The following is a 19,505-nucleotide window of genomic DNA, read 5'->3' as shown; positions in this document are numbered from 1 at the left end:
CCCCGACGTCTGTGGAGGTGCACACAGCGATCTCGATCGCGCTATGTGGGCGTATGTACACACTGCGCTCTCGTCTCGTGTGTACCTGCAGGTACATACAGCACCGCGTGTCATGTCTGCGTCGTCCGTATACGCGGTCACGCGTAACGCATCGTTTACTGCTGGCAGTAAAGCACATTCGCTCTGCTCCTGTATGCTGTGTAGTATGTACCGTAGTATACGTCCACGGAACATGGTGCGTTCAGTGCACGCGGCGTGGGATCGCTGTCGTGAGTGCCCCTTCTGAAGCCCCATCTGCATGGGAGCCATATATGTACACATGCTACACAGGGAGTGCGTACATGCTTTATAGTGCAAGTGGCTGAGAGCGTTGTTCCCTTTTATTCTTCGTTTCCGTAATGCCTGGGTGGCTGTGTTCCGTGTCCGCCGAGTTGCTTTCATCTCGACCGCCGCCGCACAACCGCCCAAAGTGTTCTAGATTCACTATTTCTGCCATCTTTCTTTCGGGTTGCAATGTTTGTGTACCTTTGGAAGTGGTTGCAGACATAATACTGTTCGCCTCTAAATAAATGAATAAATAAATCCGAACCTGGCCTCGTGGTTTGGCTTCGAGTTTATGCACGTTGCGTGTCGTTCACCCTTCTGCAGCCATATGTAAAGGCGCAGATCAATTACGAATCTTAAACAAGAATGCGGTGATATGCCTTGCGCCAGAAAGTTCTCCTCATTAAAAGGAATGCACGTGTTTTTTACATCCGTCTATCAGCGCCGCCTTCATCGGTGCATTTGCGAGTGGACGGCATGCATGGGTGAGCAGACACTGCGAATTCAGCCTTCGGACATTACCAGGCATACCTCAAGCCACGCCCGGGTCGCGGCAACGTTAGGCAGCACTCGCAGGCCATTTTGTTGCGATGCTATCCGGGACGCTTTGCCGCCAAGAAAGTGGCTCTATTATGGCCGCCGCGGCTTCTCCAAAAAAAGGGGTTACCAATTCATGAGCGGGACATCTTCACGGGCCCTGCACAATAACTGTCCGCGCGGTCGGGCGGGAAGCCTTTGCTAATGAACGCGGTGTATACGTTGAAAAGGAGCGCGAAGCATCGTTCTTCGAGCGTGTTGCAGCACGCGGCCGGCGCGCGTGCATAATGCACCGAAGCTGCCATTGTAAAGCAATGGCGAGCCGACCGCTCCGCCCTCTATCTGCCTGCAGCCTCCGCGCGCTTGCGGCTGTCTCGTACAGCGAGACGCACAGATGCGCGCGTGCGCTGTGTCCTGCTAATTGCGTGCGACTCCGCACCGTACTGGGAACGCGCAGTGTCACGCCTTTTCATCCGCGCAAGGCCAACAGTCCTAAACTAAAGATAGCTCCCTCTACGGTCGAATAGGCACGGTTGACTGTACGTTTTTTCTCAATCGATCGGCACGTGTGTCAGCTTGTGTGTTTTCGAGCAGTTCGGAATAGCAGTCCTAAATTCGCACAGTCTTACAATACCGCTGTTATTCAGTTCGCTGTGAAACACACGTATCACCACCTCAAAGACGCGTAAAAAAAAATGGAGGAACGAAAATTGCATAGAAGGAACGCTATCGAATGATCGTAATATACTCATAATGACTTTGTAGCGTTGATATTTGTTTAAAAGAGACTTAGCGGCAATTATTTGTCTCTCACGATAAACCCCAGGTATAGCCAGCGCAATAAATTCCATTAATTTTAGCCAACACAAATATTTCACCTTTTGTATTCAGTTAATCGCGAATTTTGGCAAGGTTTTTGTAACTATATAGCCTTAAGATTCGGTGCCTGTTCTGATTTCTTCCCTGTGCGCTTCGTTGTTTAGCGCCGTTGTTCTAATTGTGCGATCAGGCCAACTTCGCCCGTTTTTAACCCGTCGGTAAGCTACTGACAATAAATCGACCGTGAGACCAATGCTTCATTCGACTGAGATAATACGCGCATGACGCAGCGTTGCATACCCACGGCGATTTCTGAGCTGAGATTTTGTAGAGAGGCGCTGTCAGCCTCTCTACATGGTGTTTCACTTAGCCTCAGCCAAACTTTTAAAAATATGCAAATGCTACGTAGCTTGACGGAACCAAGGTAATGTTTGCCGTCGCTTGGAGATGCTCTGATTATTTATTGCATCCCGCCTAACTATATAAATAGCCTTAATTAATCAACTTCTCAATTATTATAATTAGTAAATGTGTCAACGAGAAAATTGTAAAGTATCATGAAAAAAACTCCCGATGCCGCTTTTCTCTTGCTCAATATATACGTGCTACATTAGTGTTTTCCCGAACGCGAAAGAAGTTCGCAATTACACGCATTGAGTGCCTCGAGGGGCCACTCGGGCGGCACAAGTCTCGTGCTGCGAGCATCGCAAAAGTCTGCATGACTCCCTGGCGCCCGCACACGTACGCACACGACACGAGTGGCAAGGCCGACCGCAACATGAGGCCCCATGGCCTCGCCCTGGGTTTTCTGTGCGTCTGCAGCGTGCGAGCTACAGGCCTCTCCGTCACCATGCGAGGGAGTAGAATTGCGAGGGTCGCGCTGCTGCGAGCGTATACGAGCTGGCAATCGTGACCGTCTCGTTTTGTGCGAGTTTTTGCGTTGACGGGTCTTTGTGGGCACTGTTTGGATCTGACCGCTGTTACGATCTGTTGGGAACTCGGCGCTGACGCCCGTGGTTGTACCTGGGTCGCAAGCCCCAAGGGTAGCGTTGGCCTGGCGGCCTGGGGTACAACTCGAAGCATCCGAAGGTCCCGGCAAAGCATGAGTCGACTGGTAACAACGAAACAACTTGTTTATTTTAACATCGCAAAGAGTTGGCGGTCAGGTTTGACCGAAGTAGAGAGACGGGAGAGCACTTCACTCAACAGAAGAAATCGGAGCCCTCCTTTTTGGCGTCCGGGGGCAGCTGTTTTTATACTCCCGCAGTTGAGGGCAAGAAGGAACCCCTCAAAAGACGAGCACGTGAATGTACAATGGGCTAATGGTGACGCACACTGTCGTGGCGCTGCGCACGATCTCGTAGCACCCTGTCGTGGCGCTGCGCACGATCTCGTAGCACCCTGTCGTGGCGCTGCGCACGATCTCGTAGCACTCTGTCGTGGCGCTGCGCACGATCTCGTAGCACCCTGTCGTGGCGCTGCCGGTCGGACACAATGACTGTAATGAGAGGCTGGTCCCTGCTTTGGCATCGCCTGTTTCGGGCACAATGACTGGAACGAGATCCCTGCTTTGGCATCGCCTGTTTCGGGCCCAATAACTGGAATGAGATCCCTGCTTTGGCATCGCCTGTTTCGGGCACAATGACTGGAACGAGATCCCTGCTTTGGCATCGCCTGTTTCGGGCCCAATAACTGGAATGAGATCCCTGCTTTGGCATCGCCTGTTTCGGGCACAATGACTGGAATGCGAGGAGGATCCCTAGGCGGTCGCATCGCCGCAGACGCGCCTGGAAACACCTGGCGATGAGTGTTGCGGCGACGACGATCGGGCCAAAATGTCTGCCGCCCCGCCGCAGTCGCGCCGGCAAAACCACGTGTCGCAGGCGAAACGCAACAGACCGCCCCGCCGGGGGAAGGAGATCCCGATGGACAGGGGACTGCATCCGCTGTCCGGAGGGATGTCGCTCGATGATGCTCATAACCGAAGTCGGGCGTCCCTTGACGTTTCTTGAGCGCAGCGCACAGAGAAGGCCTCGTTCTCTCGTTCAGGTTCGCACGGGACACTGCAAAGTGACTTCGGGAGAGTTCACATTTTTGTTCTCGTTCCCGGCAAGCGTTAGAACTACGCTGAAAACTCAACCGCTCAGTCAGCAAGCACGGCACAACCCTCACTAAGCCCTGCCAGGCTCTTTCCCCTTTTTATACCACTGCCTAGTTCCTTACAGTAGTCTAGCATCACTCAGAACGCGTCCACAAATTGAAAAATTGCACTAGAAAGCATATCATCACTTTGAAACACTAAACAAAAGCAATATGTTAAAAAAAATCCTGCCTCAGGAAGAAAACATCAGTAACAAACAATTTTGAGGCTGATTCCTACGTTAGGGGCTTCGACTTAAGCCATCGGCGTTACCGTTGAGACTCCCCTTTTTGTAACGCACCTCAAAGGAATATTGTTGTAAAGCGAGGCTCCAGCGCAGGAGGCGGCCATTTTTGGGAGAGATGGTCTGCAGCCATTGGAGAGGGCAGTGATCCGTCTCAATGATAAACCTCGAGCCGGCTAGATAGCATGACAATTTCTGAACGGCCCACACGAGACACGCACACTCTTTCTCGGTGGCGCTATACGCCTGCTCACGACTGGTCAGCTTACGACTAGCATACAGGACGGGGTGTTCTACTTCTCCATTTTCCCGTTGGCACAGTACAACGCCCATGCCTCGCTCACTAGCATCGCACTGAACAATGAACCCTTTTGTATAGTCTGGCGATCGTAGCACAGGCTGGCTTGTTAGGGCACTCTTTAGGGCGCTAAAAGCTCTTTCCTTGGTCTCGTCCCAGACGACTGTTTGAGGCTCTGTTTTTCTTAGAGCATCCGTCAGGGGAGCCGCGATATCAGAGTACCTAGGGATGTACCTCTGATAGTAGCCGGCGACACCCAAGAACGACCGAATATCGGTCTTGGTGCGCGGTTGCGGAAAGTCTCGCACAGCGGCCACTTTTATTTCAGAGGGGCGGCGACGACCCTGACCAATCACGTGACCGAGGTAGACAACCTCGGCCTGTGCTAACTGGCACTTAGGAGCCTTGACTGTCAAGCCCGCTTCGCGCAGGCGGGTTAGCACTGCCCGCAAGTGTGTCATATGCTCAGACCAGGATGCGGAGAATATCGCTACGTCGTCTAGATACGGTAAAGCGAATTCTTGCTGTCCCCGCAACACTTTATCCATGAGACTTGAAAAACAGTATGGCGCGTTCTTCAAACCAAAACTCAACACTTTAGGACGGAATGTTCCCATTGGTGAAATGAACGCCGCATACCTACTAGCCTCTTCTGTAAGTGGAACCTGCCAATAACCCCTGACAAGATCTAGGGTGGAAATAAACTGAGCGCTACTAACTTTCTCAAGGCGCTCCTCGATGTTAGGGATCGGATAAATTTGATCCTTAGTGATGGAATTAAGCCTGCGGTAGTCGACGCAAGGACGAGGTTCCTTGCCCGGTACCTCAACTAAAATCAAAGGGGAGGTATAATCACTCTCACCTGCCTCAATAACACCGAGCTGTAGCATTTTCTTTACCTCAGCCTTCATAATATCGCTCTGGCGGGGTGACACCCGATACGCCTTGGATCGTACTGGCTCTGTGGAGGTAAGTTCTATATCATGAGTAAGTACAGAAGTCCTACCAGGCCTCTCAGAGAACAGACCTTGAAACTCTTGTAATAGCTGGTGTAGTTCGGTTTTCTGCTCGGGCGACAGCGGTGCTTTACTGATAAGGTCACTAATGACTTGACCGGTGTCTTCCCTGTTCGTCACTGAGCCTAGTCCCGGAAGCTCGACCGGAAGCTCTTCAGGAACGTTTACCATCATGCACACCACTGCTTCCCTTTGTCTATAAGGTTTGAGCAGATTACAGTGGTAAACTTGCTGTGCTTTCCGCTTTCCTGGCAGACTTACCACGTAGTTAACGTCCGACAGTTTCTGAACAATTCGTGCTGGGCCCTCCCACTGCACGTCTAGTTTGTTGTTTAGCGATGTGCGCAATATCATGACCTCATCGCCAACCTCAAAACGACGGGCCCTGGCTGTCCGATCATAATAAACCTTGGCCCTCTGCTGGGCCTTTGTCATTGCTTCACCTGACAACTCCTGTGCCCTTCTTAAGCGTTCGAGGAGCTTAAGCACGTACTCCACCACGACTGGGTCGTCGCCCCTACCTTCCCACGATTCTCGAAGCATGCGAAGCGGAGATCGAAGCGAGCGACCGTACACCAGTTCAGCTGGCGAAAACCCCGTAGCCGCATGCGGCGCGGTCCTTAAAGCAAACATCACCCCAGGCAGACACAGCTCCCAGTCAGTTTGATGTTCAAAACACAACGCTCTCAACACGCGCTTCATGACGGAGTGGAGTTTCTCAACGGAATTCGACTGTGGGTGGTACACTGAGCTGTGTAGCAGCTTTACCCCACACCTTTCGAGAAAAGTTGTCGTCAAAGCGCTAGTAAACACTGTGCCCTGATCTGATTGGATTTCCGCAGGAAAACCAACTCGCGCAAATATGGACAGTAGTGCATTAACTATCTCAACTGAGCTGAGTTCTTTAAGCGGCACTGCTTCAGGGAACTTTGTCGCTGGGCAGATCACAGTCAAAATGTGTCTGTACCCCGTGGCTGTTACCGGCAGAGGTCCCACAGTATCAATAACGAGCCGTCTAAAAGGCTCCGTAATGATAGGTACCAATTTCAACGGCGCCCTCGATTTGTCCCCTGGTTTGCCCACCCGCTGACAAGTGTCACATGTCCTCACGAAATGGTCTGCGTCCCGAAAACACCCTGGCCAATAGTACTCTTGCAAGAGACGGTCCTTAGTTTTCTTAACTCCTAGGTGTCCGGACCACGAACCCCCGTGTGACAAGCGCAACAGATCCTGACGATAGCATTGAGGCACGACCAGCTGATCGAACTCCACTCCTCTGCGGTCTAGATACTTCCGGTACAGGACTCCACCTCTTTCCACAAAACGCGCAGTTTTCCTGGCGATACCTTCTTTGACATTGCAGCGCACGTTTTCCAGGCTGCCATCCTTGTTTTGCTCGGCTATCAAAGCCGTCCGGCTGACTTTTAGCAACCTATCAAGTCCGTCTGACGTAGGCGCGATGAGCAAATCAGTAGATAGCTCTTCTAACTTTCCCGTGTCGGGCGTTTCCTCTCCAGTATCTGGCGCCTTCAACGTTACAGACTCAAGTTCATTCAGTTCGGGCGTGCTCTGAATATCAGCTTGCTGCGCCTCTGACCCTTTTTCGTTGTTTGATAACGTCGGCCCCGCAACTACCGCCTTTGCAGCGAGCTCCCGAACCTTCGATCTGGTTAAGGCCTGAACACTAGCTTCACCAAACAAAAGCCCCTTCTCGCGCAGGAGGTGATCGGACCTGTTTGAAAATAGGTACGGGTACTGGGGTGGCAGCATAGATGACACTGCGGCCTCCGTCTCAAGCGCTCCGAAAGGTCCTTCAATAAGCACTTTTGCTACCGGCAGACACACGCTATGAGCTTCCACGGCTTGCTTGATCCATGCGCACTCGCCCGTGAACATATGGGGTTCTACATAAGACGGGTGAACTACATCCATCGTAGCTGCGGAATCGCGAAGCACTCGGCACTCTTTCCCGTTCACGAGGAGGTCTCGCATGTAAGGCTCGAGAAGCTTCATGTTCTCGTCCGTGCTGCCTATTGAAAAAAACACAACTTTTGGTGTTGTTTCCGGACACTGCGCCGAAAAGTGACCCGGCTTCTGGCACGTATAACAAACGCCCGCTCGCCTCATCTCGAACCGCTTTCTGCGTTTGGCTGCCGCCGTCTCTTTACGTTTGGTCGGACTGCTTTCACTCGCATCCTCACTACGCGTGTCCCCCTTAAATCTCATGGGCGTGAACTTCGGCCTCTCAAACTTGGAGCCAAATTCACCCTTTTGACCGTCCTTAGCTCCGCGAGCTCGACGCGTCGCAAACTCCTCGGCTAGCTCAGCGGCTCTAGCCACCGTACTCACGTCTGGCCTATCCAAGACCCAGTATCGCACGTTCTCCGGTAACCGACTATAAAACTGTTCTAGCCCGAAGCACTGCAGAACTTTATCGTGGTCACCAAACGCTTTCTCTTCTTTGAGCCACTCCTGCATGTTCGACATAAGCCTATACGCAAACTCTGTATATGACTCACTTTTGCCTTTCTCATTTTCCCGAAACTTCCGACGGAACGCCTCCGCAGACAGCCGGTACTTTTTTAGAAGACTCGATTTCACTGTGTCGAAATCCTCTGCCTCCTCTCTATCCAAGCGAGCGACTACGTCGGCCGCCTCGCCGGGTAACAAAGTGAGCAAGCGCTGTGGCCACGTTTCCCGAGAGAACCCCTGCTTCTCGCACGTTCGCTCAAAGTTAACCAGGAACAAACCAATGTCCTCTCCAAGCTTAAACGGCCGCATTAGGTCAGTCATTTTGAACAATACGCGTTCTCCTGCACCGTGTGCCTGACTTCCATTACGAGCGCGTTCCATCTCTATCTCGAGACGCTTCATTTCCAAAGCGTGTTGACGGTCACGCTCTTCTTTTTTCTCTTGTTGCTCTCGCTCTTTCTGTTCTTTACGTTCGCGCTCTTCTTTTTCTTTTTGCTCTTTAAGTTCGCGCTCCTGTCTTTTTGCAGTCTCTCTCTCTTCAATGGTCTCAAGGCATTCCGACAGCTCGTCATCCTCAGCCTCTAACTCAAGAATAGCCTTTATCAGTTCCGGTTTTCTTAGTTTGTCTGAGACCTCCAGACCCAACTCTCTTGCAAGCTCCAACAATTTCGGTTTGCGCAACGACTTCAAATCCATGGCTGCTCTGAATGCTGCTTTCTCTACTGCTTACTATTGTCTTGCCGCAACTAACCCGGCAGCAACGACAACCACAATTACCAGCTCTGTTTCTGACACTAACAAAAGCCTGGCAAAGCTCAGAAGAAGAAAGTCCCGCACTCACCAAACCTCGCAGGCAGGAATTCCGCGCAGTCGTTCCGCTGCAGGCAACCAGTCGTCACACAGGGCTCGTTGCACTGCTCCCGGATCGTCGTTGAGCTGCTCAGCATACTGTCAACTGCATCTCTTTGCTGCTGGCCTCCGTTGTCGCGATCTCGCCGCTGGCAGACCGTTGTTTGAAGTCGTAGGCGATCTCACCGCTGCCAACCAGATGTTTGGATCTGACCGCTGTTACGATCTGTTGGGAACTCGGCGCTGACGCCCGTGGTTGTACCTGGGTCGCAAGCCCCAAGGGTAGCGTTGGCCTGGCGGCCTGGGGTACAACTCGAAGCATCCGAAGGTCCCGGCAAAGCATGAGTCGACTGGTAACAACGAAACAACTTGTTTATTTTAACATCGCAAAGAGTTGGCGGTCAGGTTTGACCGAAGTAGAGAGACGGGAGAGCACTTCACTCAACAGAAGAAATCGGAGCCCTCCTTTTTGGCGTCCGGGGGCAGCTGTTTTTATACTCTCGCAGTTGAGGGCAAGAAGGAACCCCTCAAAAGACGAGCACGTGAATGTACAATGGGCTAATGGTGACGCACACTGTCGTGGCGCTGCGCACGATCTCGTAGCACCCTGTCGTGGCGCTGCGCACGATCTCGTAGCACCCTGTCGTGGCGCTGCGCACGATCTCGTAGCACTCTGTCGTGGCGCTGCGCACGATCTCGTAGCACCCTGTCGTGGCGCTGCCGGTCGGACACAATGACTGTAATGAGAGGCTGGTCCCTGCTTTGGCATCGCCTGTTTCGGGCACAATGACTGGAACGAGATCCCTGCTTTGGCATCGCCTGTTTCGGGCCCAATAACTGGAATGAGATCCCTGCTTTGGCATCGCCTGTTTCGGGCACAATGACTGGAACGAGATCCCTGCTTTGGCATCGCCTGTTTCGGGCCCAATAACTGGAATGAGATCCCTGCTTTGGCATCGCCTGTTTCGGGCACAATGACTGGAATGCGAGGAGGATCCCTAGGCGGTCGCATCGCCGCAGACGCGCCTGGAAACACCTGGCGATGAGTGTTGCGGCGACGACGATCGGGCCAAAATGTCTGCCGCCCCGCCGCAGTCGCGCCGGCAAAACCACGTGTCGCAGGCGAAACGCAACAGCACACGCCATTTTCCTCCGCCTTATTCGTATTCCGGGCGCGCGCAACGTGATGACTCGGAAAATTGTGAACAATCGCAACATTTGTTATTTCGATACGTCACGTTGTTTTCTCTGCGCTTTATTCGCAGGCTGCATTTCAGATCCGCATGCAGCTTCCAGAAACTCGGCGTACACGTTCCTTTGACGACGTGTTGTGCTCTGGTGATTCTCCATTATGACCTCCTTATGACCCAATCATTGCTATAGGTGCGGTGGTGGTCGCGATGGAGCTCCTTCATGGCATGGGACACATTGCTGCTTCGAAAACGCGGCAAATCCGCACAACGAGCTAGGAATGCTGGTGCAGTGGATCCCCTTATTTCTTTGTGATCTAAGAATGTTCCTCAGTACATGATGTAGCCATATGCACCTTTCAATTCTTTTTTTCAAAAATGGAGTCCGGCTTCAGTTTTCCTTGCGTGTAATTTCTCCGTCGGAAGATTGCTTCGTGACAGTTTCGAAGGGCTCTCTCACTGCGTCCAGGGAGTGTGCTTAGAGAAACTTCCTGTTTTGTGGCAGTTAATAACCGAGAGGGAGTGCGCGTGTGTGGGATGTGAGGATAGGAAACCTTCGCGCCGAAACCATGAACAGGCCTCGGCTACTTTCGTTCACGTTCAGTTGGTTCAGTGCTCATTCGCTGCTCATCTCGTTCAATCAATGTATATACGTACGTACATCGTCCTCTCCCTCCTCCCCACGGGCGTACCTTCTTTCTCTCTGAACCTGCCGTGGTGTGGCATCCCCCAGCTGAGCACGAGGCCACGGGTTCGACCCCGGCCGCGGCAGCCGCATTCTTATCCGGACGCAGGATGCAAAGAACGCTCGTGTATACCGTGCATCGGGTGCACGTTGAAGAACCCCGCAGTATCTCTCACGATATCAGTTTTCCACCGACACCGCACGTACGTCGCGTGTGTGCCGCGAAGACCAACTGCGCGAAAGCTGTCTTTTCTGCAGAACAGCCATCTCTCGTGCTTGCGCAACTCGAGTGTACGCGCACGCGCGCAAGCAAAAAGCAACGCCGAACGCGTTGCGGCGTTTCGAAGAACAAGAGACCGAGCGAGCATGCAGCCATGATTGGGCCCGTCCGCAGCCAAAAAGTTGAGAGCGCGGTGGTGTCAAGGGCGCGAAGAAGGGACCCCGTCGCCAGCGCCAGAAAGGAGAGTGTCCGGACATAGTCGGGAGGGCCTCCCCTTGCGTCTGGCGACCGTCCAGCGCCTCCTTCTCTCTTGCGCATCGCTGCTTCGCGCCCTCGGCGGCCGCGCCGGCTTGCAGCGTCACCGTCTCGTTCGCTCGGCGCCGCAGCTTCTGGCTTGGGCCAACGCGCGCCCGCGCCCCCTTCAAGCGGCCAACTCTACGCGAGACAGCCGGTTAGGTGGCCGTATTATACTTACTTCATTCCGGCCCGTGCTGCGCGTTCTTCCCGTGCCATCATTCATGCTCCTCTGTTTCTTGAGCGCCTATTGGACACCTCTGGACGTTTTCACCCGTTGGAGTAGCCTTCGGATCACTAGAGAGGGCACGCAAGCCGGCGGATCCGGAAGGACCAACATAAAGATCTCCCCGGCAGGCTTTCCTGGACGTTTTCACCCGTTGGAGTAGCCTTCGGATCACTAGAGAGGGCACGCAAGCCGGCGGATCCGGAAGGACCAACATAAAGATCTCCCCGGCAGGCTTTCCGCAGCACGTCGTAAAATATACTGCTGCCGTGCGGACTGTGGGTGAGCGTCATCTCTGCACCGTGTGGACGCGCGATGTTTTCCTTTCGAAGCCATTTCCTGGTGGGAGAAATCTGTGTGTTTGTTCCGTAATGTGCAATCCGTCTCGCATCGCCGATTGTCGTTTCTGTTCGGTATATCCCAGACCACTTCCTTCTTTCTTTCTTTCTTTCTTTCTTTCTTTCTTTCTTTCTTTCTTTCTTTCTTTCTTTCTTTAACTTCGTGTTAAGGAAAATTGTGCGGAACAAGTTTGTGACGAGAGCAGCGAACTGTATACGTGTGTGAACAGTCATTAGGCTGGCGGCAGGAGTGTAATTTACCGTCTATATCCATGGCTGCTGAATAGAAACTTCCCATTGTTGTTTGTGATGACCGAATACCCGTGAAGACTGGCGATTAAGCGAAGAGTGAAGACGCCTTTTTCTGATTGGTGCTTGTCAGTCAAAGTCGACCAAACTGCACTCAGATATGGTACAAAACTACATATGCCAACATTAATCCAAGTCAATTTCAAGACGCTTTTTAAGAAAGATAGCGTTACAAAAATAAGAAAATAGTGTACCCTTTACTTAAGGAACGCTTTTTATACGACTATGGCATTGCCCTCGGGCTACACCGTTCACTAACTCCACCCTGCCAAAAATTTCCTCGGAATCTTGTTTCGTTACAGTTTCGATAGGCTCTCAGTGCATCGATCGGCAGATAGCCTTATATAGAGCCTCACAGCCATCGGGGTGCATTAGTGTTCCAAAGGAATTAGTCGTAGATAGGTCGGTAGTTTATTGGCTTTAGTTACAAAGACTTTAGGGTGCTCTATTTCTAAAACTCACTATCGCCATTTTAAAAGCTTGCTCGAACCTAGTTGAAACGTGGTTTTAAGTTCCTTGCGTATATTGAGAGGTTACCGAGCAGACTGCAAGCGAAAAACAGCAAAAATTAAGTTCTGTGGCCCCTAGATGCTATACAGCAAAAATGGCATACATTTCAGACTTATACAATGCACCTACGAAAAAAAGCAGCAAACGTATGTCATTACACCTCAACTTATCCAGCATCCGTGTCTTCATTCTTGCAGGAAAGCCAATAGAAGTGTGCATTTGATTAAAGAAATAGAATAACTTACCGCAAGCTCATAGCTCATACATTGCTTATCAGATTAGGCGGGCAACAGTTCACAATTAATGGTTTATCATTGTAAAACATACTGTATTACCTTCGAAGGCGTGCGAAAACGCAGCATGAAAATTTTAGCTTTCTTGCTCTAGAACGACCACAATTTGAAGGTTACCGCTAGGTTTCTGACGTCACGCTGATAACCACTGGCGCCGTGGTTTGTCTCTGTATTCAAAAACCAACACTGGGCAAAGTTGGAAAGAAAAACGCAAAACACAAAATACGTAGTTATCGCGTGTTCGAATTAAGTCTCAAACTATATACGTATCGAATCTATACAGTACGTATACTTTACTCTCCGAGATGGCTTAACAGATATAGTATTTCTACGTTTTGCGCAAGTCCACGGCTTTGATGTCCAGCGTCGGTACATGTGGTGGTCAGTCAGTTTCCTACAACAATTACTAGAGGGAACCCTGGCGCTGAAATCGTTCAGCCACCACGGGAATAATGGGGAGTGCATGGATTTGTCTTATCTTCGTGCTTGTGGATTCAAACGTTCTTGTGGCTTTGTTCATTACGCTTTATATGCCTTCACTGTCGTAAATTTCAGAGCAATCTGCACTTTGCGAAGTGCAGAAGACGATGCGAACACGCACAGTAGCTACTAATTGCAACGGTTCAGACGGTCCAGGTGTCCAAATCGAAACGCGCCAAGCGTCTCAAGGCACTGGCTTGCCCGCGATAAATTCATAAGGGCATCTTATATCGCTTGTCAATGCATGAGTCCGTGACATAATGGTTTCAATATCGGGCTTCTGTGCCACAGGTGCTGTGTTCGAATTCCTGCCGTCGGACTATCTTAATACTGTTGATTTAACTATTCATTACACATCACTTTGTTGACCATGACGAGCTTACAAGGTCACGACGCCGTTTGAAGCCAGAAGGACAAGGTTTAGGCAAATCCATGCACTTCCCATACTTCCCATGCTGGCTCAACCGCTCCCACTGCAGCTCCCGTGGACACTAGCGCCAGAGTTCCTTCTGGTAATTTTTCTATGAAACTCTGCGGTCAAAATCAAACCGCAGTCGTCTGCTGCGTCGTATTTTCTTCCTCATTTTCTTCTTCTACAAGCGTATACTTCGTGGTCATAAACAAAGGTGAACGTGTCCTTCCAACGTTTTCTTGATGAGGAACTGTTTGGCATTACAGGGCTAACACGGCAGCCCGTACGACTTCATGCTCGACGCGCAACTCTCAGTTCACGCCCGCTCCACCGTTTAAGAGTGGCAAGAAGAGAGAGAGAGAGATGGGAAGGCAGGGATGTTAACCAGTCAAGTCTGGTTGGCTACCCTACGCTGGGGGAAGGGAGAAGGGGAAGAGAGAGAAGGTGTGGATACGTGTGTGGAGAGTGGCAACAATGCCAATATCGCGCTTCGGGCCGAGCAACAGGCGAGGTCGCACGCAGCGGACTCGTCAAGCAACGGGCGGTGGCCGTCGCGTGTGTTTTGCGCGTGAGTGAAATACGACTCGCGGCGAGCCGTCCGCGTGACGCTGCGTTCTCCAAATTCCGCGTGCGTCACTCTTTTTTTTTTTTTTTTTTTTTTCAATGCCGCCGCTTGCACCTGTGTGGCACGGTGATCGCGATGCGCCGTGTCGCGAACAGGGAAGTGGGCGCGCCGTCCCCAAAATCGGGCAAGGATAGCAGCTCGTTCCCGGCCGCCGGATTTTTGTGTATAACGCGATTCTCCCGTCATTCTCGGCGGTGACGGCGTCGAAGAAATTGCGTTACAGCATGCCGCGGCGCGGAAACATGGATCTGCAGATGCGACCTCTCGAGACTGTTCACTACCGTCCTGCGTCGGAAATGGACGACTGGCTTCAGGACTTGTAAGCTGAAACGTCTCTCGCTCCAAGATTTTTTTTTTTTTTTTGCTTCTGTTTCGGGGGAGCTGGAAGAAAGTTCATAGCGCCTTTCTTTATTTTCGTTTGAAGTTTTCTCTGCAACTGCATCCGCAAGCGGTTTATATACGTACACTCTTAAGAAACGGGAGGAGGAAATAACTTTAATGTGTCCTGAGGAACCCCTCCCCACCCACTCTTGGTTTAGTTGTCGGCAGGGGTCGCGGGCCGCACCCACGTTGGGACGGGAAGCCCGTGAGCCTCCGCCCTCTCGTGAGCCCTCTGGACGGCCCGGAGCTGGGTCTGGTGGTCGTCGCTTTGCAGGGCGTCCACCCAGTCTTCTTCTTTAGTGAACACGGTGCCGCTTAACGCGGAGCATTGCCAGAGCATGTGCGCTAGCGAGCAGTAAGATTTTTTTTTAATGGGCACATGTTTTGACAATTTTAGGCGACCGCCGCTCTTTTACGTTCACTGGCAGTCATGCGGTCCTTGGATGCCTTGATTATTTTTCGTTAGGTCTGAACGGAGCGTCCACGTTACAGTGCAGTATGTTATTGCAGCACCAGTCATCGTGTCAAACAGGCTGTTACATGTACAGTTGGCATCAAAGAGCTTACGGGCGGCGGGATATGCTGAGAAATAAACTTAATATTTTCGCAGCCATGGTCACGGAGCACCCCGCCCCCCCGCCCACCACGTCTGGTATTCGTATTTGCAGCCTGCACTAGTATATACGAAAAACAGTTTTCTGTATTTTTACTTAGCTACGGTCACAGAAATGATCGGCAACTACTCGGAGCACAGTCTGTGAGCCGCATTCGTTTTACCAACGCGAGAAGAAGAAAATAAACTTTATTAAAAAGAATGGTCCGGCAGTTTTGGTTGTGGTGGCCTCAGGTGGCGGCTCGACGTCATTGGACTCGGATGGCATACTCGCGTTGCCGGACGGCCCAGAGCTGGTCTTTCAACTCCGAACTTTTGAGAGCCGCCTCGCAGCGGCGGCGACGCCGACGGAGATCCCCAACGTCTTCATTTACGTACGTTATGTATTTTTTTTTACCGTTCGCAAGGAGTTTACCAGGTGCGTGGGCTTGATTGAAAGCGCCGAGAATTCCGCGGTAGATGTCAATCGACCTTCCGTCAAAGTTGACATAACAAAATCTATTTTGCTATGTATCTTGTCCGATTGTAAAAGACCCATCTTCGTAGCATCGGCAATTGCGTCTCGTGCTCCATGGGCTGGAGGACACTGCGGCTAGACTCCCGACAGTTGGGACCATATTCCGATCCTACAGTGCCACGTAAGAAATACACACGTGTGCCGATGCGTTTGAGAGCCCTGGGCGCGTGCCTTAATTACTCCCTTCGCCGTACGGCGTAGCCGTCTCTTCCGTTAGACGGTCAGCTGTAGGTTTGAAGCGTGAAGCCCATACTGCAGGCAAAGAGCTGGTTTGATGTAGACAAAGCCACTCAGAAACCACGCGTAATGGCGTACATATACGAACACCTGCAGTGCGACGATAGCTGCAGGGTCGAGTTCCGCGAATCACTGCATCAGGCTGCGCAATCGCAGGCTTGACGCGAGCTGATTTCCTTGCGCTAATGGCGCCAAGAAAGTGGGTTGAAGTGCTTAGCCCGAAAAAAAAAGAAGTCAAAAGATGGCTTTGCTTCACATTTTAACAGATGACTCTGCGTTCACGTGCTTGCATGAACGTGCTCGTGCGAATATCTCGTGTCAGGCAAATAAAGTAACAGTAGCATGACAACTGGCGAGAACTGTTGCAGAAATCCTACCCGAGAGAATGAGACAAAAAAATAAACTACATTCCATACTTTCTTCCGACGGAATAACCAGGCCAAGCAAGTCATAGCGATTGATTGTTATGACTATTATTAATAATAATTTATTAGTGGCAGGAGTGCGTGTATATTGATATGTTAGCACCCGATACTGGTGCCGGCGTACCCATGAATTCTGGGCGTTGTGCCCCTTCGGGCACCTGAACTTCACTGCAATGCACCAGCGTTAACTCCACAAAGTGCCGTAAATGCGTATGTTATTAGAAAGTGCTCTCTCGCCATTGCTAATTGAAGGTTGTTGAAATTGGGTCAAAATTCTGAAATAACGTTTTTCTGAATATGCTCCCCATTGAGTTACGCTGGTGCATTGCGGTGAAGTTCAACAGATGACCGAAGGAGCAATGTCCGCAATTGCTGGACATGTTTCTCATTGTCACACTAGAAAAATGAAGACATGCGCTGCACGTGGTCTGACTGCTGTTTGCGTGTATATTTACATCAAGTGATCGCAGTGTCTTATCTAATAAGCGAATTATATCTAGGTATAGAACACCAATAATATATCAAAGTTGCAAGCAGGCAAGATGCCATAGAAGTCGCAAGCAGCAGACGAGGAGTAATACGTCAAGAGCAAAATACAGTAACCCACTTTCCATAAAAAAATCGTACTAATGTTAGCGTGGCCGGACATGTTCACATTCGTCTGTATATTACATACAACCCAGATTTACGTACACAGTCTATCCAAACACTCGCCAACAAGAGCACTTCATGAGCCCTAAAATGTTACCGTCTTCGGGTAACAAGTGTAAATTCCTGAAAAAAATATGTGCACTTGTTGGCCACGGGCCTCACATCACCTGTGGATGCGGCGTTCGGCTGGTGAAAAATGTGTGCGGAGCGGTTGGCAAACCACTCGAACAAGTGCCCACTTAACATAACACAGCGGTAACCAAGCGCACGGTGCCGACTCCGGCGGACTCAGGGCTGTCTTTTAGAGGCACGAGAGAGAGAGAGAGAGAGAGAGAGAGAGAGAGAGAGAGAGAGAGAGAGAGCGAAGGCGACGAACGAGTGCGCATTTGGGCTGGTTGGTTCATGATTACGAGCAGCGCAGTTGTTAGTGTCCCTCTCCTCGTCCTGTTGTTTAGCGCTGTTTTTACTGCTCGCAAAGGCGACGGCTTCACGGAGGGTTGGCTTGCAAATGCTGGTTACGTTACGTCATGCTACCTCCTAGTTTAATTCCTTTCTTTGTGTATGCGAGTGGTTGCCAGATGTCCTGCATTTCGCGAGATTCTACTCCTTACGGGAAAAAAAAGTCAACCCGCCATGCAGCTTCGAGCGAGTCCGCGTTGCACTACCTACACAGTGGGAACACGACTTGCACTTGCTTGATTAGTCTGGTTTGGTCATTTCCGCTTGTTGCTCTGCGGTTGTAAGTGTAAATTTCCAAGTAATACCTCCATGATTATGATACCGGAGCACAGTTCTTGCAACAATACACGGCATTAAACACCAGCATCCATGATACGCTTCCTCAAGATCCGCTAAAACGATCCCCGCATCAAGAGCGCGCAGTATTGCACTATGGGCGTGCGTGGTCCCTTCCCGACGGCGAAATGAAACGGCGAAGCTTTCAAGGCCAGTGTCAAAGCTAATTTCGCACAGCGGGGAACCGGAAGGGATGCCATCCCTGAGTGACGTGCTGTCTGTCTGTCACACTGACATGTGCCCCACACCGCCTCCCCCCCTCCTGTTTCTATACTTTTTTTTTGTAGTTTGTACTACGTAGTGGCATTCTCTAATCTCTTCTCGTCATGGTAGTTAATCGTCGTCACAGGATAAATACGTCACGAACGCGTTCCCCGCGGGCGCTTTCTCGGTGTGTGCCCATGGTTAAAGAGAATTCATGATCAGCTGACTATATATGTCCACTGTAGGACGAATACTTCCCCCAGCGATCTCCGATTATCCCTGTCCGACTCGCAGCTCCAAAAGACGCTCCCTTGCCAGAGCAGGAATTCGCCTCCCCGGCGCAGTATGTGACCACTATACCTCCCCTCGTGAATCCTGTAATTTAACAAGGAACACCTATATGCTGATAGAGCACATGTAACTGCAAGATTACTGTAACCTATTATTTTAAGCAAATTGCTAATATTACGGCATATAGGCATATCTACTAAAATTAATCTGCGGACCTTCGATAAATCTTTCAAATGTAATCAGTGTGGCAATACTAACCTAATGTGCGTTCCTACAGGGTGGATCACACTGTAGAGTTTGTTCCGCGTGACTGAGAAAGACATTACGAATGCTGCTAGCGTCCAACGTATGCAGAGCGCGAACTTAGATTCTTTGAGAGAGAGAGAGAGAGAGAGAGAGAGAGAGAGAGAGAGAGAGAGAGAGAGAGAGAGAGAGAGAGAGAGAGAGAGAGAGAGAGAGAGAGAGAGAGAGAGAGAGAGAATGGGGCGGTAAAGGTATAGGGAAGTTAATAGGGAGAGCTTCTGGTTTGCTACCCTGCACTTTAAGCTTTTCGGCAGAAAGCATTTGGTCGTGATCATATTTGCCGTTTGACACGGAAGTTCCCTAACTGCACAGCGCAACAGTCGGGTGTTGTGGCCGGCTTCTGAGAGCGAAATAATGCGACGTACACATGAGCGCCGCTGTGTGAAACGTTGCGAAAGTGTCACGACCGCATCGCTTTCATAATGGCGGCGCCCATTGGACGGAAATGAAAGAACGAAAAAGTTTCTTGCCTCCATGCAGACAACAGTTGCGTAAACTTTGACTTCTACGACGTCGATGTCGCTCTTGGCGACAATGTCTCTTACCAGTTTATAGCTTCGATCGATTCACCATCGTACTGTAACGACCGTTCCTTTAAAAAAACATGAAAAAAACGCTTTATTGCGCACTCTTAGACAAAGGTACACCTTTTGGGCTGCATATCTGCCACACAACGATAATCGTCGTCTGCCTTGCTTGCGTTTCCTTTCTTGAAAACTCCGCGCCCGCTACTTTCCGGTCGGGAATGTTATGTCATGCTGATAACGCGCATGCCGTTATTTACTGGGAAGTACCGGGCTCGCAGCG

At 50.9% G+C, this 19,505-nt stretch overlaps 1 protein-coding gene across 6 annotated transcripts in view; it reads left to right on the top strand.

Annotated features, from left to right (window-relative positions):
* The window catches only part of LOC142572620 (uncharacterized), a 188,944-nt gene that overhangs the window by 144,027 nt on the left and 25,412 nt on the right, over positions 1-19,505 (top strand). Inside the window, exon 1 of one of the 6 annotated variants that reach the window (XM_075681854.1) lies at positions 14,428-14,600. The exons of 4 other annotated variants lie outside the window; for them this stretch is intronic. In XM_075681854.1, the coding sequence (XP_075537969.1) occupies positions 14,506-14,600 (95 nt within the window). In that variant the 5' untranslated portion in view covers positions 14,428-14,505. Of the gene's footprint in view, positions 1-14,427; positions 14,601-19,505 lie in introns of those variants that run through there. One more of the 6 variants, XM_075681856.1, reaches the window with a different exon arrangement.

The sequence above is a fragment of the Dermacentor variabilis genome, chromosome 2 (genome assembly GCF_050947875.1).
Source record: "Dermacentor variabilis isolate Ectoservices chromosome 2, ASM5094787v1, whole genome shotgun sequence".
In the NCBI taxonomy this organism is placed as follows: domain Eukaryota; kingdom Metazoa; phylum Arthropoda; class Arachnida; order Ixodida; family Ixodidae; genus Dermacentor; species Dermacentor variabilis.
The sequence above is the reverse complement of the archived record's forward strand: the minus strand, read 5'-3'. Positions and strand labels throughout refer to the sequence as shown.